At 45.0% G+C, this 27,057-nt stretch overlaps 8 protein-coding genes across 8 annotated transcripts; 3 read left to right on the top strand and 5 right to left on the bottom strand.

Moving 5' to 3' along the window:
- Positions 1-205: 205 nt before the first annotated feature.
- V865_003848 (uncharacterized protein) lies at positions 206-4,857 on the bottom strand (the record flags this gene model as incomplete). Its single annotated transcript, XM_066227635.1, has 11 exons — positions 206-545; positions 615-1,256; positions 1,317-1,710; positions 1,775-2,272; positions 2,341-2,578; positions 2,641-2,865; positions 2,926-3,478; positions 3,557-4,102; positions 4,165-4,426; positions 4,488-4,646; positions 4,710-4,857. The coding sequence occupies 11 exons, from the start codon at positions 4,855-4,857 to the stop codon at positions 206-208; spliced, it is 4,005 nt and encodes a 1,334-aa protein (XP_066083732.1).
- A 352-nt stretch (positions 4,858-5,209) lies between these two features.
- Positions 5,210-6,151, top strand: V865_003847 (uncharacterized protein; the record flags this gene model as incomplete). Its single annotated transcript, XM_066227634.1, has 1 exon — positions 5,210-6,151. One exon carries the CDS (start codon positions 5,210-5,212, stop codon positions 6,149-6,151), a length of 942 nt encoding a protein of 313 aa, XP_066083731.1.
- A 327-nt stretch (positions 6,152-6,478) lies between these two features.
- V865_003846 (uncharacterized protein) lies at positions 6,479-9,494 on the bottom strand (the record flags this gene model as incomplete). The annotated part of the gene is made up of 7 exons (XM_066227633.1): positions 6,479-7,211; positions 7,269-7,333; positions 7,403-7,889; positions 7,966-8,185; positions 8,245-8,386; positions 8,445-8,551; positions 8,621-9,494. The coding sequence occupies 7 exons, from the start codon at positions 9,492-9,494 to the stop codon at positions 6,479-6,481; spliced, it is 2,628 nt and encodes an 875-aa protein (XP_066083730.1).
- Positions 9,495-10,330: 836 nt separating this feature from the next.
- On the top strand, positions 10,331-15,517 carry V865_003845 (uncharacterized protein; the record flags this gene model as incomplete). The annotated part of the gene is made up of 29 exons (XM_066227632.1): positions 10,331-10,347; positions 10,410-11,191; positions 11,244-11,259; positions 11,309-11,359; positions 11,412-11,477; positions 11,531-11,656; positions 11,709-11,911; positions 11,968-12,094; positions 12,151-12,437; positions 12,484-12,564; positions 12,613-12,659; positions 12,711-12,760; positions 12,811-12,867; positions 12,986-13,051; positions 13,102-13,234; positions 13,294-13,539; positions 13,594-13,695; positions 13,750-13,814; positions 13,870-13,914; positions 13,971-14,202; positions 14,253-14,349; positions 14,407-14,432; positions 14,484-14,566; positions 14,625-14,635; positions 14,692-14,797; positions 14,856-14,873; positions 14,923-15,037; positions 15,108-15,162; positions 15,222-15,517. 29 exons carry the CDS (start codon positions 10,331-10,333, stop codon positions 15,515-15,517), a joined length of 3,606 nt encoding a protein of 1,201 aa, XP_066083729.1.
- Positions 15,518-15,754: 237 nt separating this feature from the next.
- Positions 15,755-18,569, bottom strand: V865_003844 (uncharacterized protein; the record flags this gene model as incomplete). The annotated part of the gene is made up of 9 exons (XM_066227631.1): positions 15,755-16,392; positions 16,465-16,884; positions 16,953-17,494; positions 17,557-17,826; positions 17,893-17,979; positions 18,038-18,176; positions 18,243-18,345; positions 18,417-18,509; positions 18,567-18,569. 9 exons carry the CDS (start codon positions 18,567-18,569, stop codon positions 15,755-15,757), a joined length of 2,295 nt encoding a protein of 764 aa, XP_066083728.1.
- An 825-nt stretch (positions 18,570-19,394) lies between these two features.
- Positions 19,395-20,333, top strand: V865_003843 (uncharacterized protein; the record flags this gene model as incomplete). The annotated part of the gene is made up of 4 exons (XM_066227630.1): positions 19,395-19,402; positions 19,480-19,774; positions 19,999-20,055; positions 20,178-20,333. The coding sequence occupies 4 exons, from the start codon at positions 19,395-19,397 to the stop codon at positions 20,331-20,333; spliced, it is 516 nt and encodes a 171-aa protein (XP_066083727.1).
- A 930-nt stretch (positions 20,334-21,263) lies between these two features.
- Positions 21,264-23,032, bottom strand: V865_003842 (uncharacterized protein; the record flags this gene model as incomplete). Its single annotated transcript, XM_066227629.1, has 3 exons — positions 21,264-21,359; positions 21,424-21,864; positions 21,941-23,032. 3 exons carry the CDS (start codon positions 23,030-23,032, stop codon positions 21,264-21,266), a joined length of 1,629 nt encoding a protein of 542 aa, XP_066083726.1.
- A 680-nt stretch (positions 23,033-23,712) lies between these two features.
- Positions 23,713-26,239, bottom strand: V865_003841 (uncharacterized protein; the record flags this gene model as incomplete). The annotated part of the gene is made up of 2 exons (XM_066227628.1): positions 23,713-26,098; positions 26,166-26,239. The coding sequence occupies 2 exons, from the start codon at positions 26,237-26,239 to the stop codon at positions 23,713-23,715; spliced, it is 2,460 nt and encodes an 819-aa protein (XP_066083725.1).
- Between the last annotated feature and the right edge of the window lie 818 nt (positions 26,240-27,057).

Raw genomic sequence — 27,057 nt, 5'->3', positions numbered from 1 at the left:
TATGCCATGTCATCTTTCTTATCCTCAGCTCGTCATAATGATCGTCTCGATCCCTCGTGAGCGAAATTTAATCGATATACGAAAATAGCATGTAGACATGACAGCACAAAAAAACAGTTATCTTCCAATGCACTGCGTCTGTAGCACAATGAACCTGACCTTTACCATCCAGTATATATGACTATGCATACGCAATGAAAATCCTTTACAACCCTCTTATCTCCAATACCTGTTCATCCCCGACTCTACTCCAAGATCGTCTAGCTATCCATTGTCCTTCTTCCTGCTGGAGTTCACCAAGTTCAGTCCTCAATTCCCATCCTCCCAAACTTGTAAGACAAGGCTCGCATATCCATAGATCAACTTTCACTCTTTCCTTTCCATTAGGTGCTATAGTCCCATTACGAACTAACGAGCCTATATACTGAGGTGTGGACATTTCATCGTTGTTCAGCGAAGAGGGTTGGGGTAGATTCAGTATGTATCGTATAGGAAGTAGAGGTGATTGATTCGAGATTTCAAAGATGATTGGTAATTTCTTAGGACTATTGTTTCACATCATGTATCCATCAATATACGGCTTATCTTGCATGTGATATGGGAATATGACTTACCCATTCTTCTTGAAATCATGAGTTACCTTCCCTCTGTTCGCATCAGGAACCCTCACCCTTACTTCCACGGGATCATCCTCTCTTGAAAGTATCCCATCCAACACACTGGTCATTAACAACCTACGCAACCGAGATGTTTCCTCGTACATCGTTCTCTGGGATTTATTCCCGGAGATTATCAATTGATTGATCTCTTCTCGCAGAGTCTCTACCAGAGGGAACGAAGGTGAAGGGTTCAATGAGTGGATATACGCGGATCCCTTTCTAGGTTGTACTTCTGCACTTGACGTAAAGGCCATGATAGAGTAGTTTACTACCAGATCCAGATGCAGCGGTTCAACCAGTTGAAATAACTTGTTGAAGTAGGTTGGAGATATAGTTGGGAAATGAGCTGATAGATCCTCCAGCCTATTCGATCGTCTATGTACGAGGTAAGATTGTAATTGATCACTTGTCAGAGACTTGTTGCTGATCGAGATATCACCCTGTAAGGACGTTGAGACCTCTTCGATAGGCTGTCCTTTCACTAAGTTACCTAGGGCTTCGATTACGTTGGCTTGACGTAGATCATGCTGATGTGACGAGTCATACTTGATAGATAGTAAGGATCGTAATGTCTGATTCGGATGTAGTATTTCGCAACTGTATAGTATTCTGAGTAAGCTTACATCGCCGGACAAGTTCAATGACTGGTGAGCTTACCTCTGAGAAGAATCAACTATCCAAGCAGGACTGACTCCATCAATGCTATCAATCCTCACCACCTCGCTCGACTGATTCGTGGTTTCCAACACTATCATATACTCCTGCACTTCAGCTCCTGTCGATCTGATCTGAGTATTGAGCCTTAGAAGCGGTCGGACTACCACATGGTGGTAGACAGAAGTAGCAGAAGTAGTCGTCGTGTCATCTTCGGGATTGGTGAACATGATAAGACCTAGTAAGTCAGTGGGTCCCGTCTTCGTAGCCGTGGAAATGATCGAAATTTCGCGTTCTTCTCCTGGGGGTATATCTTCGTCATATAACGGTTGTATCGCATTGCTCTGTATTATATTGGGTATATTGTTATCAGGGGTATCTTGATGCTTGGTATCAACTTCAAGAACATTCACTCGTCAGCTGACGAAATCCAAGGGGTCAGATTCAGAGCCAGAGCTCACCTTTACGCCGTATAATCCCATAGTCATTCCATATCATCCCCAGGTCACCAATCTTCAATTTCCCTCTATTCTTCAACTTCACTTTCCCCTCAACTTCTTCACCCTCATACAACATTTCCGGTATACCTTCCAATCCAACGTATAATCCCGCTTGCGAAGGTGTAATCGACACTGTCAGACTCTGATCTTCCGCATAAGTAGGATTGATCCGCTGTGCTTTAGTAGCATATAAGCGTTTACCTTTCCTTATCAATGATTGTCTACAAGGGAAGAATTTGTGGAACAAGAATGTAACATTGGATAATTTGATTGTAGATAGTGATGCAGAAAGGGGTGTGACGGATATCGAGAATATGCGAGTCTCATAAGGATCAAGTGTGATCTCAGGTATAGACTGGATGTCGATGTTCTCCGCCGTGTCGAAAGCGACCGTTACATCTTTGAGGGTCAGAGGAGCGTTCAGAGGATTGGTAGCGGAAAGTTCAATCTGGAATGTCTCTGTATCATGCCAAATATCAGCTTTTACCACTTTCAGGCTTGTGAGATATCAAAAAGAATCAACTAACCATCGACCCCCACTACGATCCGCTTTTCATCAGGTAAAAGACTCATAGGTTTCTTCCCTTTTCTATCCCATGTATTCAAGGCTTGACTTTCCAGTTCTACCCATCGTTCCCTCGTCGAACCTGACGTAGAAGCTTCGGCAGAAGGTACGATACGAGTTTTCTGAATATCGAAGATCGGTGTTGGTAACTGAAGCTTCTCTGATGATTCTGCGAGTAACTCTGGGCGAGAAGCGAGTTGCTAATTTGCCATGTCTCAGTGAAAGAAAAACGCAAAAGATTTCGCAATATAGGGTGGCTCACCTCATACGCCTGAGCCATATCCTGTAACGGACCAGCCTGCGATCCAGGTACACCGGTATCTTCTCTTCTTAATAGCCTCAGGAAATGCTCCACGGCAATATCACTTTCACCTAGAGTGTACGCCTGTCTACCTAGAGAATATTCTATCCTATCTTGGGCTGATGTCCAAGGTGAATCGCGGTATATCTGCGAAGCACGTTCGAGACATCGTCGAGAGTATGTTTTCTATTGCACGATTGATATGAGTTGAGCTTGTGGGGAAGAAGACCGATTTGAGCAACTCACCAAACCTGCCGTTTCGTATCTTCTCGCAGCCAATACCAGATGAAAAGCTCGTCTTCTCTTTCCCTTCTGACTTTTGCCGCCTTTCACATCTGCCGCGGCAGCTTCCTCAATCATTACTGCACTTGGAACTTCATCCGATTCACCCGATCCTTTCACTAGAGAATATCCTACCGATCTCCATTCACCAATAGCTTTCCAAGCCTCATAGTACAACACCGTTATCCGCAGTGCATCCAGTTGGATTTGCGTTATAGGTGAATGTTGATGGTAGGCCGTAACAGCTTGTTCCAACCATGAGGTTATCTCTGTATGCTGTAGGTTCGTGAATGATACGGGTTTGGTAGGTGGTGAAGAGGGTAAGAAGAATGGATGAGACAACAACAAACATAAACCGTACATTTCCGTTGCACCTGCCGCATAACGCCATGCTCGATCTTGAGCGAAATCTTTCCGTAACGAATCGTATACGCTTCCAGCAAATTTATAATCTCGAAGCATGAATGCGAAATCTGCTAATCGACGTGATAAAGCTTCGACCGCGCTAGTGGGGTAGCTAAAGGGGCAATCACAGATTAAATTAGATACAGTTTTCACTTCCAGATTGGTGTGGTTTGAAGGTGGGTCGACTCACTATCCCTTGACAGTGTTATATCCAGTAGGTGTAGTCCCAGGTGCAGGGCTATTAGGTCTACTACCGAAGAATTTCCTTCCCGCACCGAACAACCTACCTGTGATACCTCTCCTATTCGCATGATAAACTTCATTCCATTCCCTCACTCTAGCTTCCATCCACGGAACCAGACTCTGAACTACCAGCTCTCTCACCAACGCTGCTAATCTCTGAGTATCCTCTGCGGTCAACTTCGCACCGTACAATTTCCGACGAACAGGACGCGAAGGTGAAAAGGGCGTATCGGATACGGCTGATTCGCCAAGTGAAGCTGATGCAGCAGCCATGGGTGAGAGGGTTAGGGATGATAGGGCCGAAGCGTATACTTGCGAAAGGGCAGAGGGGTTGGATTGTTCGGGTGTGAATGGACGAGGGAGTGGGATGGAAGGATGGGTAGCTACGTCTGGTGACATTGGTGGTTCTCGATGTTCGATTTGGGAGTTAATCACTAACAACGTCGAATGAGGTCCATAGGCTTTCTTGACGTTTGCTAATAATTCGTGAGCACTATAATCACATAATTCAGCTGGTCAGTCACTCATGACTAAGAACTTTCGCAAGCAGCTTACGGAGCCATATCGTCCCCCATCGTATTCACATCATGCACTACCACGTAAAACCTCAATACCGTATTGCCATCCATCCATGGTACGTTCTGAATAGCAGAGGAAGACGATTGCGCATGCAGCTTGTTGAGTGTTCCAAGGGAATCTGGAGTAGCGGTAGATACGGCAAAGAGAAGTCCAACAGGGTGGTTGAATGTTTCATGGCTGGCTAGAGGTCTCGAGGAAAGGAGCAGTGAACGAGTGATGGCATAATGCTGTTCTTCGTCTGTGATTCATATGGTTTTATCAGCTTTAATCTTAGCTTGAGAGATTATCTACTAGCTCACCTGGCCTCTTGGAACCGACAAAACTACTAATGAGATCCACCGTGACATCTGGACTGGGCGCCGATAAAGCTGGATTGGTATACACGGATTCGAACGATACGAAGCGAACAGGGAAGGTTGGATGGATCGTTGGTGAGAGGGTTGTAGATAGTATGGACACTATATGATGTTATTCCGGAATCAGCTCTAAGCACGCACACGAAAATTGCACAGAAAGCTGACCTCTCTCTGTACCCCCTTCCCAAGGTCTCAAGAGCTCCTCCAACCCTCTACATCCATTCGCCTCGCACGAGTGAACGACATCCTGTGAAGTGAGGACTGCTATACGAGGAGAGAGCGACTGTACTATGGACAGTGGGGGTGATGGCATGTTGGTAGCCCCCTGACGCCGGCAGAAGCAACGAGGTGTCGTTGATGGTAATTATGCCCTACGATATTATGATTTCGTGTCTATATCATTGACAACATCGACATGCATAAGCATAACGTCAATCGCAAGGCAAAAGGACCAAAGAGCCACCGAGCGCGACGGGGTGTTGTCGCTGGTTAGGCTCACGGGAAATCACCCTATCATGCATGCCTATCTGTGTGCCCCGCATCAACCCGTTTTTTTCAACCGAAAATCTCAAACTGATTTAGGATGCTCTTGACGACTTCAGCTTCGAAATAGATAGATCCGAATATCTCTCAACTACCTTCAAGACCCCCACAGATCCATCATCATGTCCTCAACGCCTCTACGATCACTCGTCTCCTCGGCATCTCGAATACCCGCTCTCAAACGAGCTTCTATTCCTCCATCTTCCCGATACGCTTCTTCATCCTCCTCTTCCAAATCATCCAAATCATCCACTCAGACTTCCCCTTTACCGAACGATGACTGGACACTCCCTCACATCCATGTCGGTCCCACCCACCCCTCCCGCTACTCTCAACACTACCACAACACCCTATCATCCGATCTAATGTATATGACCTATTCCCACCGACTCGCTCAGAAACCACCTAAACCCGAACCTGTCCAACCTCCTCAAACGGCCTACGAGGCCAATAGACCCAGACCACCAATCATGCGTGGTAATAGAGCGTTACGAACCAAAACCACTCAGATCGATGTGGATAACGTACCGAAATTGGAGTCAGTTATAATTCACACGATGGTCAAAGAGGCTATAGCGAATAAATCAGCTTTATTATCTGCCATTATGGCTTTACGGGCCATATCTGGTGAAACACCTAATGGAGGTGGAAAGAAGGGATCATCAGGTGTAGAAGTGATAGTAGCCAAGAAATCAGCTGCAGCATGGAAACTTAGAGCTGGAATGCCAGTCTCGGTCAAAGTTGAATTGAAAGGAGACGCAATGTACGACTTCATTCAATCTCTTGTGGACTTTGTCCTACCCCGATTGAGAGATTTCCCAGGTATACCACTCCCTCCTTCTTCGACTCCTAAAAATTCGCCCGCAAGTTTGACGGGAATAGTATCGTTCGGATTCAACCCTACTACCATGTCTTTCTTCCCTCAAATCGAATCGAATACCGACGCATACCCTAGATTACATGGTTTCCACGTATACTTCAAGACTAGTTTGAGGGGAGAGAACGCTCATGAACATGCTAGAACACTGGTTAGTGGATTTAGGATACCGTTCCATAGGAGATAAGGAGAGGGTCGGATCGATGGATGGAGGAATTGTTTGGCAAGGTGAAGAGGCTGGATGGGTTAGAGAAGAAGGACCATGGGAGGAATAGGAAAGGGATGTCTATAGTATAGTATGGGAGAGGTAGAAGTTGAGCGCATAGTGCTGGGTGCTGAAAGGATGATAGGTTGGGTTGGAGCGATTTCTGCTCAACATGGTAGAGACCGCATGCATATAGGAAAGTCATCCATGACTACCAAACATGCATAGACTTAAGATATACATAAATTACATTTTTTCCCTACTTTTTCACCTTCCTCATCTCTGACACGATTAACGTCAAGAATCAGTCTAAAATTCAATTTCCCACATTTTCTTGCCATTCTTTTCAACCTCCTTCGCACCCTGGACCTTTCGTTCATCTCCAGCAGGCAAGATGACATGTACCTTATTACCCCACAAAGTCTTGAACTCATTCTTTTCAAATTTAACTTTGACATCAACCGAATTTTTATCACCTTTATAATTAACTTTGATAATGGTTTTCTTGGGTTTCGCTGATATTCCATCATCTTCAATCCATTGACCCTCATATTCCTTTTTGGGATCAGTCGAAGGGAAAATCTTGATTCCTCTCCAATCATCTAAACCTACTACTCCACCATCACTCTCAAGTTCCACATCAACTCCATCAATTGTCGTCCTTCCTGGACCCTTGGTCTCAGTGACAGTGGCATAATCTTTTCCAACTGGGATTACACTTCCTTCTCTTGCAAATAAGCCGAAATGTTCAAGGGGAGTAGCAATGATAGCCTTGGTTCCAGCGCGGTATCGTCGGTGAGGAGCATGCAAATCGAAATATACATAATCGTCATCTTTGGACGATTTAGGGAAATATACCTCTCTGGTCAATTGACCTTCGAAGAGTGCCGGAACGACTAAGATATTGCCTACGCCTAACCACGCGTCGAATCCTTCGAGGATTTCTTGAGTGTATAAGTTGGGATCAGAAGCAAAGTCGCCGTAGCCTAACCAGGCAGTCGTAGGTATAGCTTCTTCGTGTGAGAGCCACATCAAATGATTGCTAATTGTTGGTAACCATCAGCGAGTATCTCATACAATCGTCAGAATGGACACTCACAAGAATGGTAGATATTCGTATCTCCATTTGATAGCATCTCTGACGATAGGTAACATTTCAGGATACTACGCAAAGCATCAAACTTTGTTAGCGACTGAACATACCAAGTATCACAAACAAAGACGACGACTCACCATCCAAGGCGTGTTGGTAGCAGCTGCACCACTCGGATCATCCTTATTAGGTTTATAACTATGTATGCAAAACCTCGAGTGGGTCACACCAAGTTGTACCCATCTAACGAACATCTCCGGTGTAGGTAACGGTCCAGCAAAACCTCCTATATCCGATCCGTAGGATTGCATCAAAGACATCCCAGCGTTGATCTGTATCGCCTGAGATCCTCTTAGACAATGCCACGAAGTCCAGTTATCCCCTGACCAAGTCGAATTGGCATATTTGAATGTTCCAACATTACCTGATCGAGTCAAAACGTAGGTACGTCTTTCGGGATTGGCTTTTTCAAGTTCGGTATGAGCGACATAGTTCATTAGTTCGGTGTTGATCATTCGACCTAGAAGTCCGACACTGCCTTTCCCTTGGATAGGAGAGGCGATCTCGTGTGGGAATTGAGTGGAGGAGAGGAAGTCGTCATCGTGTAGGTAATATTCGTTGTTATCACTATGAGGTGAATACACCATTAGCAAAAGGATGTTCTACAAGATATTGGAAATATGGCGGAGACTCCACTACTCACTCCCACATCCCATCACACCCAGCTTCGATGAGACTTCTTACACCCTCAGCCCACCATTTTCGTCCTTCTTCGCTGATCATATCTACCCAACTTCCTTTTTCATTATCACCTACACCAGAAGACCAAATTCGGGTAACTACCGGTTCATCAATCGCTGGGTCTCTGAACAATGCATCTCCAGATTCGAGTCTCTTGTAGTGAGGATGGGTTTGCAGGGCATCTACATAGTCTGTCAGCCAAGTGACGATGCCATTCGATGAACGGGCAAGGAAAGCTTACATGGCTTGATATTCGGTACCACCTTTATACCGTTTTTATGGAAATGAGCTACCATCCCTTTGAAGTCGGGATATCGTTTCTTGTTCATAGTGAACACATATCGATTACCCGTCTTTTCATCGGCTGTGTAACCTGAAGACAGCTACGTGAGATATCATCAGCTCCATGTAACCCATTTTATTCGGGAAGTATTGACTCACGTGCATTGCCGAACAAGGGATATCATGCTTCTTACATAGATCAGGCCAAGTTGAGAGTAGATCTTGGGCAATTGGATGATCACTCTCTCCAAGACCCATACCGGAAGCTAGCCCACATCACTCAACATCAGTACATACTTTCCACCTTTTTCAGAAGAAGGAAAAGAATGACTCACCCAAATATCCTAGCCAATCTCTTCCGACCAGCCTAGGTCTACCCACCAGTTCCGCAAAAGTCCTCACTACCTCTTTGACACCTTTACCAACCAGCACGTACTCCTCTAATCCTCCATAATCCTGAGTATAGGTCTTGAATTGACCCCATGGGTCATCATGTAAACTGTGTATATCCCAAACACCGCTCGAGTTGGTAGGATGATATATCGCATAAGTCGATTGTACCTCCTCATGACCTTCTTTTGCTTTTGGTGTAGAGATTAAGTAAGGGGTATGTTTGTACAATGGATCGGTATTGTAGGCGTCATAATTGGCAGAATCGGATCCGTGCATTGTAAAACTTCGATTGGACAGATCTAATGGTGCTGCCTTCTCACCCAATCCCAAGTGAAGGTTATCGGCCTCGATGCACCAATGTCTCATAACCCCCTTTTCCGTCAGAGCATAAGATCGGTTGTTCAGATCACCCAAAAGTCTTCTCTTTTCATTACCGATATATTCGTATGATACCAGTGTGATATGTTCTTTCCATGAGATCTCTAATACCCTCTTCCTATTCGATCCGTCCAACTCGTCTGGTCCATTTTGGGAGGGGAAATCAAAGGTAGCTTTGTACTCTTCGAGAGCAGTGAGCTTGAATGAATGAGGTTTGTAAGGTAAGATGACATTGTCGTGAGGTGGTCTAAGTCGATCTGGTCCAGTCAAAAGTACCCTGTATACATTGGGTAAAGGGAAAGATAGAGTGTAGACAAAGTTTTTGTATCGACATTTATCGGTGGGTGTTCGAAGTTCGAATGATTCGAGGGAAGAGCCCACTTTGGGTGTAGGAGAGGGAAGGGAGAAACCGTATAACTCTCTTTCGACAATTGGCATGGTGGTGATAGCTTCTTCTGTCTGTTGAGGTTACTTTACATATGGCGATGTCATCTGAAGGTATCTTTATATAACATGAGTATGTATGGTCTTCAGCTCTGACAGAATCTGGCATGGGATCTGTCCACCGGTTCGAACATCCGGATCGGACTGCGTACTGCATGACTGCATGATCTTCCAACAGGTCATCTGCCGACATACATCGCAACAGCATCTCTTTGAGTCTCGTTGTTGTAGATCTCGCTCTACGGTCCGACAGGCACCGGTCAAATCGGGGCCGGAACTACCCAACATGATTGATCCCATCGCCATCCAAGTCCCAAGGGTCCGATGATCGGACAGGCACTTCTCGTGGATGCATGCAAGTAACTCAATGATGAACTCTCCAGGATACTTGAGGAGACACTCACGATGGTGTCATGCTACTGGAATATCGAATAGACATCTCCTATTTCGCTGTGCCCGAAAAAGTCGTACAGAATACAGACCTAGCGTCTGCCTTACTGCTCCCCTTTTTGCTCTCTGGGTAGGAGATAGTAGCTGCCCAGGTTCTGCCTGATGATGAACACTCAGTCTCTTCCCACTACTACCTGCACATGCATCAGAGGCAGAGATTCCTACCGTCGACTGCAGCACGTATCGATGATACCGTTTGATTGTTTCGTAATCATGCTGACGCGTGGCAGTCGCGTGCATTGTATTCATGCCTCCACTCTGAAAGTTGACTGGATTCTCTAAGTTACGCTCGTTGACGATCTGACCGTCATCATCATCACCCTGCTCATCTCTTCTCGAACCTATCCATAGAAGGTGAGGTAGGCAGCTGGAACAGCGATATGACACCCAAAGCTCAGTACGTCATATGCATTCGCAGACCTTTCCCCCGGATTGTCGTTGCTGACGCTCTACTAACAGACCATCGCTCCATTCGTTCTTCAAGCGCAAAACACCTCCCCTATCTTCACCTATCAAAGGTATCGATGACGATGGGTCAATCATCGACTTGACAGGTTCACCTCCAGCTAAGAAGTCAAAGACTCTTCCTAGCCCTCAGGAGAACACCGCCAAAACCTCAGTAACTCAATCGACATCCAGCTACTTCTCCAAACCCGCTCGACCACCTTCCAATAGCTCAACGCCCATCCCCATCCCGGCCTCGACCTCTACCTCAGCCACTCTCGAGACGTATCGTCTACCCAAAGCCAAGGTCCCGCTCTTTACCCAATCTGGCATGGCGTTTGATGTGTATACCGTAACCACCGAAGCTGGACCTAGTGCCATCGCTCGATCGTCAGAGCAACAACGCAGACATGAAGCTTGGCAAGACCGTGTACTTTCGAATGGAGGTATCATCCGTCGCAGAAGATCGCTAGCTTTAGACGAAGCTGCTGCTGCTGAGCTCCGGCGGGGTATGGGGGTCGATACTCCAGATGTGGAATCTGGGACAAATACACCGGCAGCTGAGGAACTCGAGGAAGTGGATTTGGAAGATGAGAGTAGACGCAAAGCAGCTGAAGGTGTAGGAAGCAAGCTGGCAGCTAAATACGCCTCAAAGATTTCTGACGGGGGTAGAACGACCAAAGGAAAGGGTAAGAAGAAGGAAGAGGTTGGCCCGAGTGGTCAGACATACACACCGCTAGAGAAACAGTTTATGGAGGTGAAGGAGAAGAATCAGGATGTTCTGTTGTTGATGGAAGGTGAGCCGAAGGCTTTGTATAAATGATATCAGTAACTGATCAAATTTACAAGTCGGGTACAAATACAAGTCAGTACATGCCTGTCTGGAGAATGGTGGAATGCTGATATATTGATAGATTTCACGGTGAGGATGCAAAGATTGCTGCCAAGGAATTAGGTATTGTAGCGTAAGTTTTTGCAGCTATGCATTAGTGACATACTGCTAACCTGCATGTACAGCTTCCCAAGCAGAAACTTTTATGTGGCTTCCATTCCGACTCATCGTCTCCACATTCACGTGAAGAAGTCAGTACACGCCCCCTACCATCCAAAGTAGCTTCAGCTCATACCATCCATAGACTCATATCTCTCGGGTACAAAGTCGGTGTGATTAGTCAGACTGAGACTGCTGCATTGAAGAAGGCGGGCGATAATCGCAATGCGCCTTTCACTAGAGAATTGACCCATCTTTTCACTGCTGCAACGTGAGTACACTTTGCTTCTGACACCGCCTGGGCTGAAATGTGTTTCTTGTAGATATGTCGAGGACCCCTCACTGCCTTCCTCTTCGACCTTACTCGACGACCCTATCATGCCTGGGTCTGCGCCGCCACCAACTAACGCATTAGTAGCTATAGTCGAGCAGGGAATGGGAGGTATGTCATATGATGAGAGAGTCAAGATCGCTATTGTCAGTGTCGTGCCTGGGACCGGAGAGGTAGTCTGGGATGAATTCGATGGCAAGTATTTCTGTCTGACCATTCACAAGACCTAGCTAATCGTGCGGAACGATTAGACTCCCAAGTACGGAGTGAGCTTGAAACCCGCCTGATACACTTGCAGCCCGCCGAATTACTGCTACCCAAAGACAGGATGAGTAAAGCAACTGAAAAGGTATTGCGTCATTATGCAGGAGGTACGAGGTATGTCTCGTCGCATGTAATCAGATATGCAGCTAATCGACTGAGTATGCATGTAGTAATGGATCGGGAAATACCATTCGGACTGAAATGATAGAACAGATCTTACCGTACGATCAAGCCTTCGACTATCTGACACAGTTCTACAGTGTCGAGCCCTCAGCGAGACTCAGCAAGACTGAAAAGAAGCAAAACGGAAATGACCATATCGATCTCACGCTCAGTGATGACGAGGATCGAGAAATGGATGTGGATGTGCCAAAAGGTCATCCTAAATCTGACGATATTCCCAATGGGATAGACACACCCGACAAGGATGGAACCGATCTTGCCGCAGGACTTGACTGTACGTGACCATGTTGATGAAGAATACTGCTGAAAGACATTCATAGCTTCCGAAGCTGTACTTGCTCTGGTTGATTTCCCTAAACAAGTTGTTGTTGCGCTCAGTGTCGCTGTGCAGTATATGAAAAGTAAGCCTCTCTTCCGAGTACGTTGAGCGTTGCTAATTCAGTTATTAGCTTTTGGTCTGCAAAATGCTTTCAAACACCGATCTTCCTTTGCAAAAGTACGTCTTCTACTGGCAGTGCGAACAATTAGGTGCTGACTCGGTTGACAGTTCATCAATCGTGCTCATATGCTTTTATCCAGTAATACACTTGTCAATCTGTACGTTCTTATATGCCGTACGTCCATACAAATTGCTGACATGATATCAGAGAGATATATCGCAATCAGGATGATGGAAGTATATATGGGAGTTTATTATGGCGTGAGTGCATCCGGGTACAGTGAAGATATCATTGCTCATTTCTCTCTGTTGTCCACGCAGTGCTTGACCAGTACGTTCTCGACATCGTCGATGAAGGCCGGGCAGGACTGACGCCTAAACAGCTGCAAGACTCGTATGGGCCGCAGACTATTACGGGAATGGATTGGAAGACCATTGCTTGATATATCGTAAGTGAGCACACTCAATTCGATATTGGGGCTTACGATAGGCCATTTAGCGCTCTTCGAGCTCGTACAGATGCCATTGAAGAGATAATAGAGACCAACACATACTATATGGAAAAGCTTAGAAGTTTGCTCGTCAACATGCCTGACTTAGTCAAAGGGTTGACAAGGATCCAATATGGAAAGGTGCGGCATGCATGTCGCTCACATCGCAGAGTTTGCATCTGAGCTGATCACGATGACAGGCGACACCAACGGAAATGGCGACAATCTTGATAGCTCTGGTTAGGATTGGCTCGGAGTTTAAACCCACTCAAGAACCCATATTCAAATCTTCCCTTCTTAACACAATATTGCACACACTTCCGACAATTGAGCAAACTGCGAAGACCTTTCTGGAATCAGTCAATGTCAAATCAGCCAGAGAGAATGACGAGGGCAATCTATGGAATGATCCGGATAAGTACCCCGATATACAAGATGCCAAGGATGTGAGGACCGTTTCATTTAACGATTGTAGGGCAATACTGATGGTTCAGTCACAGTGTATAAGTATATGTGAGAGCGAGCTGGATCAACATCTCAAGGAGATCAGGAAACTTGTCAAACGCCCTACGATGAACTATGTTACTGTTGCTGGTATAGAAGTGAGCTCTCGTGTTACTAGATCGTCGTTGACAGCAAGCTGATTCCTGGTCCAGTATCTGGTAGAAGTTCCCGTTCGAGATGCGAAGTCTGTCCCCGCCAAATGGGTCAAGATAAGCGCGTGAGTGAGATACAACCGATCGTCGGAAGTGTACCCCAGTTAACATCCAATGTAGTACCAAATCCGTCAATCGATATCATACCCCAGAAGTACTGAGAATGTGAGTCAGAAGAACTTCACCTGCGGTCATCGAGTCTACTGATGTTGTATGAATAGTAACAAAGAGCGAGAACAGCACAAGGAGACACTCAATGCAGTCTCGAAAGAAGCTTTCAAATCTTTCCAATCGGATATATCAGACCACCACGAATTGGTAGTAGTATCCAAGCAGGTCGCAGTGATCGATTGTTTGATGTCTCTCGCTCAGGTTGCAGCAGCTTCAGGGTATTGTAAGCCCAAGTTCGTCAAGGAGCCTGAATTGAGGATCAGATCTGGTAGACATCCTATGGTAAGTATCATTGGGAATCTCAGTTCATTTGCTGACCGTGGTGAAAACAGGTGGAAATGCTTCGAGATGAAGCGTATGTGTCGTTTGATATCGATTTCTCGGAGAAGGATGGGACCTCGAAAGTGATCACTGGACCAAATATGGCAGGTGAGTGCTGATGACCTTGAGTGACGATATTCATTCGAGTTGAATTATGGGATGTAGGTAAAAGTTCATGTGTTCGGGCAGTGGTGAGTGATCATTACAATGCATGATCAGTGTACATGCTGAGCATACAGTAGGCTCTGATCGTCTGTATGGCTCAAATCGGGTCATACGTCCCTGCTTCGTCGGTCACTTTGGGTGTTCATGATGCGGTACAAACGTGAGCTCGCTTTCAGATCTGGTCACGGAGATTCACAGCTAATACTTGTTCTATATAGGCGAATGGGAGGTGAGTTGATGCCATCCGACAACACAGAATGGTCTCTGATTTTGTATCCCCCGCAGCTTCCGATGATATAGGAAGAGGCAAATCGACGTTCATGGTTGAATTATCGGAGACTAGCGATATCCTTAGGACAATCACACCCAGGACTCTGGTCATCCTTGACGAGTGAGCTGTTCTGTATAGTGTCGAGTGATGAATATAGCTGATCGGAACATGCATCTAGACTCGGCCGTGGAACGAGGTAAGCTGCTTGTTCAATCAAGATCACTCCGCTGATGCGTCCCAATTAGTACCTACGATGGTGTAGCTATTGCCTATGCCACTTTGGCTCATGTGGCTGGTACGGGATGTAACACGCTCTTCGTCACTCATTATCCCATGGTAGCTGAACAGCTCGCTCGAGAGGTGAGCCAGATTCCTCAGTTCCATCGTTATGTGTAGTCGTTCGCTGAGTAACTTGCATACGAATACGTAGAAACCTGATCAGATCAGTAACTGGCATATGGCATTTGACGAGATCAAACTCCCTGGTACGTCGACCTTGCCTTCCTTCCCGTCCCAAACATCTTGCTGACCGGAGGTAATGTAGATGGAAGCGCAGAAATAACATTCCTCTATAAACTCACTCATGGTCTAGCGGAAGCTTCTTTCGGAGTTTGGTGTGCCCGATTAGCGGGTCTACCCAAATCATTATTGGACACTGCTCAACTCCGAGCGGATTATCTGAAACATGAGACTAAATTGAGATTGTTAAATTCCCTAACGAAACGAACAGGTAAATTGTCCAAGGACCTCAGAAGTGGAGAATCACAAGTAGGGGAAGTATTGAAGAATGTTAGAATGTTAGATAGAGGTTTGAAGATGATTGAGAATCGTCAGATATGATTTGATGGTCGCTTGCGATGTCATGGACGTTCTTGTATATCATATCCACTAGGATTAGCGTACCTTGCATTTGTATACCCTTGTATTTACATGCTCGATTGCCTCAATACAATACGCAATGATGTGAATACAGTCATCTCAGTCTACCAACACGACTTGTTGATTTGATTGATGTGCTTGCTACACATAATGCGATAGTATACATCTCGTCATAGACCAGTGATACCACACACCACACTAATCATATCCTCTACCCGACCTCTTCTTCCCTTCTTTCCTCTTGAAATGTTTCTTACCATTCCCTTCCCCTACTTCTCTAGGATTAGAGCCAACCATCGGCATCCCATCGGGACCTAACATCCTTTGATGTGGATACTGTGTAGATCTAGCATATGATTGTCCAGTCGATGGTTCAGGAACATCTAATTTCTGATTCCTCCCTTTGACCACTAAACGAGGTTGAGCACCCGACTCATTGAAATAGACATTATCTAACGCTTGAGCTTTCTCCTTCCCCGTTCTCATAGGTGCACTAGCAGCATTAGCTTTTATCTGCCTATTCGTAAATTGTTTTTCCCTCTCTGTCGTAGCTACTTGTTCTACACCCGCAGTACCAGCCGACCCAGCAGGTTGAACATACGTGTCGGCATTTTTCGATACGTGAGTTACAGGAGCTCTCTTCCTTCCATTCTCATATGCTTCTTCCAATTTGGCCAAAGTCAAATCCCGAGATGTCTTCATGAATTCATCAGCGTCGATTCCAGGTGGTGGATGAGCGTAAAGTAATTTCGCATTGACGTAATCTTTTAATACCACCCTTGCTGCTCTGGAAGTATCCGGCATACCGAATGATGATCTCGTCATACCTCTTGCGACTATACCACAAAAGACGATCAGCTGGGTGTTTCAGATCGAGGATATAATAACTTGAGGATGATTGCACTCACTAGCATAAGTAGATAAAAAGTCTTCCCAACCCACTTGACCCGTTCCACCATCTTCCACACCTTTCACATCGATCCTAATTCCATAAGTACCCTCAATGATCTCTCGGGGTATTCGTCTACAGATCAAATCTGCCGGAGCGGAATATTCTCTCATTTGATCGATCGGCAACACACCATCTACAACCATATCCGCCTGTGTATTGGCGAATTGAGGGAAGACCAAACCGGGACAATCGCACAGAGTGACTGTATCTGACAGGACAAGAGTTTGGAAATGTTTCGTTTTACCTGGTGTAGCTGAGACGGACACTTTCTTCGCACCGAGCAATGCATTGATAGTAGATGATTTACCGACGTTGGGATATCCGACTAAACCAACCATAAGTTTGGTGGGGTTAGGATTTTGTGGGGTAGCGAATTCTGCGAATACAATCAATGTCCACCATCAGCTGAGTCCTATAATTACATGGAGGAGGGAGCTGACTTACCCTTGATATCTGGAGCAGAGTTCATGAATAGATCTTCCAACTCAGTCACGGACAATACCCTAGTTCTGATATCCTCTTCTTCACCTTCAGGAGGTCCACCATACTTGGCAGCAACATCACGAGCTACTTCTTCCAAAGGTACTTTCTCGCCTTGAGCAAGTTTCTCTTCGACTTCGCCTTCAGGAGCCAAATCATCACTCTCATCTTCGCCTTCTGTTGACCATCCTTCTTCATATTCGCCATCAAGTTTGGTCTGCTCAACCTGCTCAGCTAATTCGTTCTCTACTCGATCTTGTTCCTCTTCCTCCTCCTCTTCGTCATCTTCTTCACTTTGAGGGTCATCTTCTTCACCGGATATGTACTCGTCCTGCTCATCTTCACCTTCATCTTCATCTTCGCTATCTTTTTGTTGTTCAGGAGGATACTCTCCCGCTTGTCTCTGTCTTTGCCTTTCGGCTTGTTCCTGCAGTGCAGCGGCATTAGCAGCCGAGAAGAAGGCATATGATATATGGTTCTTCTCGAAGTAATCTGCCCATTGACACCTGTGACAAATACTCCGTTAGCCACTTGTCTATAAGTTCCTGGAACTAGCATTGTAGCTCACCTTTGATCGTAAGTTAACAAATCCGCTTTATTAATCAACAATAAACTCTTCCTTTTCCCTTTACCGGGTACCGTGATCTCCTCATCATTCTCATCACTTCCAATCTCCTGAACGTAGTCTTCTAAATCCGCACATCTGAATCCTAAGGGATTTCTAGCATCCACAATTTGGACTACTAGATGAGATCTCTCTAAGACTCTCCATAATTGTCGCCAAAGTTGGATATTCCTCTCGAAGGGTGTCATCAACAATGCTGAGCTTTCTGCTAGTCTATAGACATCGGAAAAATCAATAAGCTATGGTCATGGTACCAAGTGAAGGAAGAGGACCGCTCACTGAGCCAACTCCCTTCGCCAGTCTAAGAATGAGTCTCTTTCTTGTCTCTCCAATTCCAACCTAGTCATCTTCCTCGTCCAATGTGGTCTGGCGTGAGAATGAGAAAGTCAGCTAAGGAGCATTGTCAAAAAGCGGATAAACTGACCTTCTAGGTACTTTCAAACTATGTGCCAAATCGCTCTTCTTTTTAACCACTTCCTTCTCCTCCTGAGCAGAAAGTAAAAATGGATTCGTCGTTGGTACAGGCATATTTGGACCACTTATTATTCTCATCTTCGATCGTTCTACGTCACATCATGAACACATTGTCAGTCAGCTGGATACTCCCCAGTGATAGTACGTCACCTTACCAGTAGTGAAATCATGATCTGCCAAAGCGGCGTTGGCCAGGAAATTATCCAAATCTCTCTCGTGAGTGATGGATTGCAAAGGGTTGGACTCGTCTAGAGTGTACTGCAGGAGTCACAGACGATACATCAGCGAAGGAAGGTGACATCTCCTGAGCATAAAGAAGCGTGACTCACCAGCTGAGATTCCTTAGGGGCAACAGCTTCCTTCGCCTTTCGATTGATCAAGGCTTTACCCAGGCCTGATCCTTGAGCTTTTGTTCGAGGTGGCTGCGAGACGCATCGTCAGTACATTGCTGCCGGAGGCTAGATCTATGCAGTGCTTACCATCTTGACTCAGATATGACTGTTTGATGTCCCTACTGGTGTATGGTTGAAATATGCTTTACAAATACTGTTTCGCACTGAGAAATGATGATCAATGTCTCGATAATTCTGAAAATCCAAAAAGTGGAGAAAACTGGGATGACATAGCAGCGGCAACCTCCACCGCACCACTGGGAGGCCACAAAAAATCAAGGTCTTACTGGGATTCGAACCCAGGTTACTTGGAACCGTCTGGCTCAAGGGGAGGAGATTTCGAACGAACTGTTCAAAACCAAGTGTCCTAACCACTAGACGATAAAACCTTTGACAGAAAGCCGATTGTCTGTAAAATATATAACCACTGTTAAGTTCAAATACTATGCTGATGGGCTTACAAACCTTTCTTCGTCATCTGCACAAAGATATACTATGTATCGACCCAGCCAGTCGTAACACTCTGGAGTCTCTGTCTGTATCCCGAGTGACACGTATGCATGGCAACGTTAGATAATGCTAATCCATGTAATTCGATTGATTGAGAAAGACGAGTGCCACAACTAGATGATACGTCATCACATTTGCAGTAATAGTGCACGCAGAGTGCATGCACGACCATCTAACTGAACATCTTGCAAAAGCTTTGCTGTCTGCGCCTTCTTTATCTTCTTCACCTCTTCTCGAATAACTGCACAGCACCTGTCAAAATTGATCATCACTAAGGCGTTTTCTCCATATATCACATCAACGTACAGCCGAAAGCTATTCGCCCTAGAATTTACCAAATTGCTCATACGGATTCCACCTAGTGTCCTTTCATAAATAACATCACCATCTATAAATTCACGCAATATGAGTCGGTGAGTACACCCCCCCCTCCTCAACTACCGAGGATATATAAATATGTATATGTAGCTTAACTCTCATACACTTGCAGTTTAACAACCTTATCCCAGCGTAATCCCACTTCTCACTCCCAATCGCATTCACCTTCTCCCATCCTATATCCCCCCTCAGCCTCATCATCAGGCAGAGTCTCTCCCTTCCCTCGTCCGGGGTCAACCGCATCACAGTATTCTGAATCACCTTTTGGGGGAGGTATGAATAGCGGTCACGCCTCGAACTCTGTATCAGGCCCTGGAAGTGGATATACAAGGACGACACATGAAGTAGAAGGTCAGAATGACGAGAGGTTAGAAGGTTTACTGGGAAAAGTGAAGATATTGAAAGATGTTAGTGATCAATCTGAATTTATCCCTACATGATATATTAGATCTTCCCCATAGGACAATCTATCGTCTGAGCAAATATGAAAGAAAAAAAAATATAAAAAAATGGAAAAAAAAAAATGAGAGAATTGTATCAAAACAGGATATAAACGTGTCTCAAATAGCAAAGTGCTGAGGTATGAACCGAACGGATAGAAGACTGACCCGAAGATGGTTTTTATTCGCAGATAACAGTTGGAATAGGAAACGAAGTGAGGGATAGTAACGTCTTACTGGGCAATATGGTAAGTATATTTATCCTATCTTACCTCTCCTCAATCTCCGTTGTGTAGTTTGATACGAAGTCGAAGTGGATATTATCCCTCTTGAATATCTCGCTGATTCGAATCTTGATTTATCGTCGTAGAACGACTCATTCTCATCGACCTCGACTTTCCTAGGAGGTACTTTCCGTCGGATGAATAAGATGGCCAAAAGACAAGGTGGGAATTGGTGTTGGTTCATGGGTTTTCTATTATTGGTATTATGGATATTCGTCGTCGTTTGGTGGTTGCGAAGGTAGTATGACCTGAGTGTACTGTATAAATACGTATGATCGCTACGATATGTAATCATCCGGCAACGTGTGAGTGATGTGCGTTCGCTCCCATATGCTTGCAACTGTCGGACTCCGGCACTGTATGTCCGAGAGAAAGCTACCCTCCATGGGATGAAGCACGATTTTATATGTTATATGCATTTTTGTCCCCACCCTAACCTAACCTAATCATTTCTAACCTCCAAATTCAAATTCTTCTAGATATCCAATAGCCCCGATATTCGCACGATATATAAGATCAAAACACAATATGACACACTTGAATAGATTCTGGATAAACGACAGTTCTTCAAGTACAAGATCTCACAAATTGGTTTGGGTTTGATACCACTATTTCAAGCAAAACACGGAAAGAAAAAGACAGTGACGGATGATTTGATTCTGACAAGATAAGATAGGTCTCTTTCAATATCTTACACAACAAGAAAGCAACAATCAGAATCGAATTGTCCTCCTCCCCTTGAGCTGAATTTTCAAGTATCCCTAACCTAGGACATTCGTTTGTCTATGACCCAACCTGTCACCCAACTCGATTCCCACATGTTCTACGTGTCTCCTTCCTTTCGATTTCGATTTCGATTTCGATCTTGATCTTTTCCTTCCTTTCGAACATATTCATTGTCCATTTGTTTCGATTTCAATCCACAAGATGATAATCAAATTTTCTCGTCATTCAGACTTGCACTTGCGCTGTACGTCGGATTTGTTCGTTTTTCACATTTGCACGTTAATCTAATTCAATTCGATCCGATTTGATTTGATTTCCGACTTCTCACATTGGTAATTCGAGAACTAGATCTCTTCGATCTGATTTTCGCAGATGTATAATATCGACAAACTGACATGTTCACATATATCATTTAGACTCTTCCTTTCTTCCATTTTTATTCCTCTCTACCCAGCTGACGCTGAGGTAGCGGCGGCGGCAGCAGCTCTAGCCTTTTCCTCGGCTTTCTTCTTCTTACGTTGTAATTTCATATGTACGAGACCCTATTGACCATTCATCGCAGTCAACATCAGTCATTCATTGTGGATGAATTGGTAATTCACTCACACAAGCATTGCAGAGTGTTCTAGGACCCATTGGTCCCCTCCTCCATTCGGGAGTTTCCGTCGCCCCACAACCCAGACATTTCGGTACCGATTTCTTATTACTTCCCGATGGTGGTATCTCAGAACCACTCGGTGTGATTCCACTTGGGGGAATCGCGTTGAGACCAGGGCCGATATCCGGATCTGAATTTCTCCTTTTACCTCTTTGCAATCCGTAGTTTGGTCCTAGAAGTTGACTCGGCATGGGTGATGCTGAACCTGTTAAGAGGTGATGCGATTCTGCCGCCAATTGTATCAATGAATCGAACGTCTGTCGAGGTGTAGACTGCATCTGTATCTGATTTGAGGCAGGAGACAATTCGAGTTGGTTCTGAGATTGAGATTGGGTAGAAGGTGTTATAAATGGGATAGCGGATAACATATGGTAATATATTTCGTACGCCTAATTTCACCGAAACACCATACCATGTATCAGCTTATGACATGATCAACCGGAAAATCATATGTCAAGAGCTCACTTGTGAGAATTCGTCAGGTCCAACTTGAACTGAATCCACGGCCCTACCACCGAAAGGTGGTGTGGACATGTATCCCTCAGGTAGCGGTACGTTGGTATACATAATGCCTGGATAACCAGCGCTGTGTGGAGTGTTCTCAGGTAAAGTAGGTTCAGACCATGATCTTCCCATTGACATGGTTGTCGGTCCACTGGGGTTGGGGTTGGGTGGGGGTAACATGGATCCCATATTTGCTGGAGATTGGGATGCAGAAGCCGCATTAGAAGTTATCCGTTGATGTTGGTAAGGTTGATATCTAGGTGATGGTTCCGGATTCGTTTGCGTATGTGAATGATAAGGTGAAGCTGAAGTCGATATCTGAGATTCGGACCTGGTCAATTGAGAGGCTGAAGTAGATGATGGACCGGGCTGCCAGGCTGGCAACCCTCCATTATTCTCACTGCTATTATTGTTATCTGTTCCATTCCCCGACTTATCTACGACACTCCAGGAGTTATAGATTGTTAAAGGTGTCTCAGTGGGCTTATCAGCGAAATCCATCCACGCTGTTCCACGATGATAAACTCCTGATCCTGATCCACCCATATCATTCTCATCCGTATCTGTTATAGTTGTACGTGACGGCGAGGCGAATGCCGCACCTGAAGGCGGAGAAGGTAACTTAATACCTTCGAGTAAATCGAGTTGGTATGGACCCGATCTTGACCTTTTTTCCCAGACTGACGGGCTATGTCTGCTGAGACTTTCATCTAATTCAGGTATGTTCGGTATCCTATTGGCTTGAAAGGGTGATAACGACGAATGAAGCGCGTGAGGGAATCTTGATTCAGAGTAGTGAGAAGGTAAAAAAGTTGATGGGATACAAGGTGGTTCGTGTATACTGCTTTGACCTTGCTGTTGATGTTGATGCACGCGTTGGCTTTGATTGACCTTGGGTAGAGGTAGATCAGTGATGGATGTAGTAGATAGTGGTGTCGGTATGTAAGGTGATGAAGTCGTTTCGGAACCACTTGAGATTTCACTGGGGGGTGCAGGTATTTGATTGTTCGTTGAGAATCCAACTGGAGGGCCGTCATTGCTTTGTCTGCTCATGATGAGTGGATGAGAAGACCTCGAAGAGGTGAGCAGTTGAAGGAGTGAGGATCATCCAGTTTTATCCCAAGATAGCAAGTTACCACTAGGATAGAGGATGTTATCGGATGTAACGGATGTAGAGAGGTGACGGTGGGGATATATCCCCTCGGGAGCCTGTATGAGTGATCGGAGGGAGGATGCTAGTTGGAATAGGATATGATAGATATGATTTCATTCGATAAGAAAGTAAATGAGATCTGGTTGTGGTCGAGGTGAGCGACAAGAGGGGAAAGAGTAGAGGTGCGAAAAAAAGGGTCCGAGCGACAAATAGAGTTGTTTTAGTACCGATTCGTAATTGGTTGACCCTGAACACATCACGGCACTACAATCAATTTGTAATTACGGTTACGATTACGATTACACCATTATGCCACACTGTCATGACGAATCGTCACGATTCAACTCACGGAACAGCCGCATAGCTCAACTCCCTCACTATTGATGCATTTGATGGTCACCCACACGATGTGGAAGACGAAGGATGATTGGATAGAATAATTCACACCTCAGAGGAATCGTAATCAAACGTTTCATTTCGTTATTAATTACGTCGAATGATGTAGAAAGGTATGGTGCTCTATCTGTTCCTGTATATTCGCGGTAGATACTGTACAAAGGTTTCTCCATCTATGATCCCATCAATGACTTGTCACTCTTATGTGAGGTACACCAGGCGCGTAACTGATCCTGTTCGTTCTTAGATCCATTTGGTTCTCTAGTTCCGGTGAGTAGACATCGTCAGATTCGAAATGAATATAATAATCTTCAAAGGCTATCCCTTGTTCATCCTCCATGTCTTGAGCATACGCATCAGGATCCCATACTGAATCAACTTCTTCCATATCTTCCCTTTCTTCTTCTTCTTCTTCAATATCCATATCATCTTCTCCCTCCTCTCCGTGCTGTATGTAAGGATCCACCTCTACCTCTACCTCTTCAGCATCATTATCATTATCATTTTTTTTCTGAACGTGTTGTTGACCCTCCGATTGGATCAAGCTTAGATACCTCTCTAGCTGGACCTGTCTCTCAGCTAGACTCTTTATACTTTCTTCTTCCTGTGATCTGGCAAGTGAAATAGGTATGTTGGTAGGAATGACCGGTACTTCCTCGTGGGCATTGAAAGCTCTCCAAGCCTTTTTCAGATACCCATTAGACGATACAACCTCAGATTTCCTAGAGGACGATGATGGACTACTTTTTGTCGATTTACGACGAGAAAGTAATTTCGATGGAAATGAAGTTGATCTTGCCATCATTCTTGATTCTTTCTGTTCCTCTTGTTGCTGTTCCATGGTAACTTTTTCTTCAAGCTGAGAGGATATGAAAACTGCCACCCGAAGATCTTCCATCTCGTCTATTTTCTGTTTTTCTGGTTCCTTCGGTTCATCCTCGCTTCGATCGTTGTTCTCACTTCCTACGTTCGCCTTCAGTGTTGTCTTTCTCGAGATGGTATGGTGATTTTTGCCTGTAAGCGCACGAGGCATGTTTCCAACTTCGTTTTGCGCAGTCATCAACTTGATGAATTCCCTAACTTCCTTGGTAGGTTGTAAACTCATTGTTCTGCCTACCGCCGTTCTAAGCAAATCATGTTTCTGCACTTCGACGAATCCTGTGCCACCGTGAGATTGAGCTCGCTTCCTCCTAGATTGAAACTTGCCGGTTGGAGTGGGCGAATCATATATCCCACCGCCCATTTCATTCTCCAGATTGGGCGATTCCATCTGCATGGCTGGTGGAGGGGTAGATTGATCCCTTGGTGTCTGGGGGAAGGAAGATGAAATGATTGATAAAGCTGACAAAGAAGATATGCTTGATCGTGCAGATGCGGTGGTATAATCGCCTGAACAAGTTGATGAGTTACTTGAAGATGAGGTAGAAGATACCATTGAATCTCTGCATACCTCGTCAGCAATTTCTCCTTGAGGTTGGGTGCTGTCCGAGCTGGATTCTTCCTCTTCTAACTCCTCTTCGATCATCTCTAGGGTCGGCGCGATTGAAGTTCGAGGTGATGGCACGGGCTGTTCCATCTCTCCTTCCAATTCATCTTCTGTATGTTCCACTTCGGGTTGGTGCAAAGCAGCGATCATAAATCTCGGTGGTGGCAAAACACTCTCTCTCCTGTTTCTGTTACCTGAGTTGTCATCATCGTCTTGATCATCATGATGCTTATCTACTGTATCGACAAAACTGACTCTTCTACCACCAGGTGAAGGGTGTACAGTAGATAACGGTCGTTTATACGATATGAAACTAGATCTTAGCTCTTCTCCGTTCATATTCCCGCCAAGTGATTTCGGTTTCAATCCTTTTTCGACAACGTTAGAAGCATTGAACATTTCAGATGTGAATGATTTTTCATCTGAATCCCTTTCCCTCCTTCTTCTTCCATGTCCATACCCATTCTCTTCCTCTTCTTGTTGTTGAAGTAAAAGTCGCTTCCTCCTATAATGTATACCCACCCAACTTGCTACTCCCAATACTAACAAACCAAGCACCACCGATAGAGCAATAGATGGACCTAGCATATCGACGTGATGTTCCTGAGAAGGAATAGGTGAAGAAGACATGATGGGTGATGAACCTAGTGTGGGAGGTGACCCGATCGTCGGTGAACTGGCAGTGCCGATAGCTTGAGCTTGATTTGACATCCTATTCAAAAGGTCGTTCGAGCTCAAACCGAAATCACGTTTGTTATCCACTGCAAGAGAACGCTTCTTCATTAAACGCAAATGCTGCGTTGGGTTGATGTTGACTAGATCCAATCCCAATTGAGGTGAATTGATCAACAGGTTTCTGTTCTTAGGATCTAGTCCGGAAGAAGCTGATGTAGATGGAGATGGGAGAGATAGAGGATTGGAAGTTGATTTGTCGTATATACTTGGAGGTAGAGTTTGAGAAGGTGAAGAAACGAATCGTTTGCCTACACCCAGAGATCGTGGTCCCCGATGAGATCGTTCAGGTACTTTGACCTGATATGCTGGATGAGTGGGTTGAGCGAGAGAGCCATCTGGACGTGAATCGCTGTGGCGAGCAGGACCAGGATCAGCGGATGATCATTCTAAGACGAGATATAAATCGCCTCACTCACCTTACAATGGTAGAAGAAGGCTTTTCGAAATCAATAGAGGTGAAACCCAAACCTAGTCCAATACCACCTGACATTTTGATTAAGTGCGGTTGTGATTATATTACTTGTATATCCCAAGATTAAAAGTTCAAAATTGAAAGAGCGAAATCGAAGGTAAATGTTATGAACAAGATATAACAAGGAGCACTGCTCCACTTCACCTTTCCAAGTGAAGGTAGAAACTAGCAAAGGTCAAAAGTTTCAAACAGAATGAACCAAAAATGGGATTGGAAGGAGAAAAACTGGGAAGAACGTTGTGCATCATATCGAAATGGGTTTGTTTAGTATACTGTATCAGTCATGACAGCGTTTCGACGTTGCTGTCAATACTGCCCATCTAGCCACCGAGAAAGTTCGATTTCGATATCGACCAATCCGACATTGTTCGCCTTTGGCCCTTCATATCATATAGTCTATAGGCTGGCTAGAGCTTGCGGGTCAGTACAGCTGAACTTACATCATCCATGATTGGGGTGCAGGGTTTCGATGGATTATTTGGTGCCTTTTAACAGATTTTGAGAGAGTCTCTTCTCAAGATAGGATTCACATGACGAAATGGTTGCCCAGTCGCGGCCTCTTCCTCGTTGTTGCATGTCCACTTGAAGATTGAGCTTTGTATGAAAGAGGCCCATAGTGTATGTCTGGACGGATCCGACTCGACTCGAAATGGATATCCTAGGTACATAGTATGCATATGGCGTGAGATGGGGTCTAGTGGTGTGATGGTGGGTTGCAGCGGACAAGGGTCAGGGTCAGGCCGAGCGCCTACGACCGAAGCACATGGTGCATCATCAATCATCATCAATCACGGTTAAAAAGTTGATTAGCTTATCTTGCCAATTAACATTTTCAC

Source organism: Kwoniella europaea, chromosome 1 (genome assembly GCF_036810445.1).
Source record: "Kwoniella europaea PYCC6329 chromosome 1, complete sequence".
Classification (NCBI taxonomy): Eukaryota; Fungi; Basidiomycota; class Tremellomycetes; order Tremellales; family Cryptococcaceae; genus Kwoniella; species Kwoniella europaea.
This window is presented reverse-complemented; position numbering and strand designations above follow the sequence as displayed.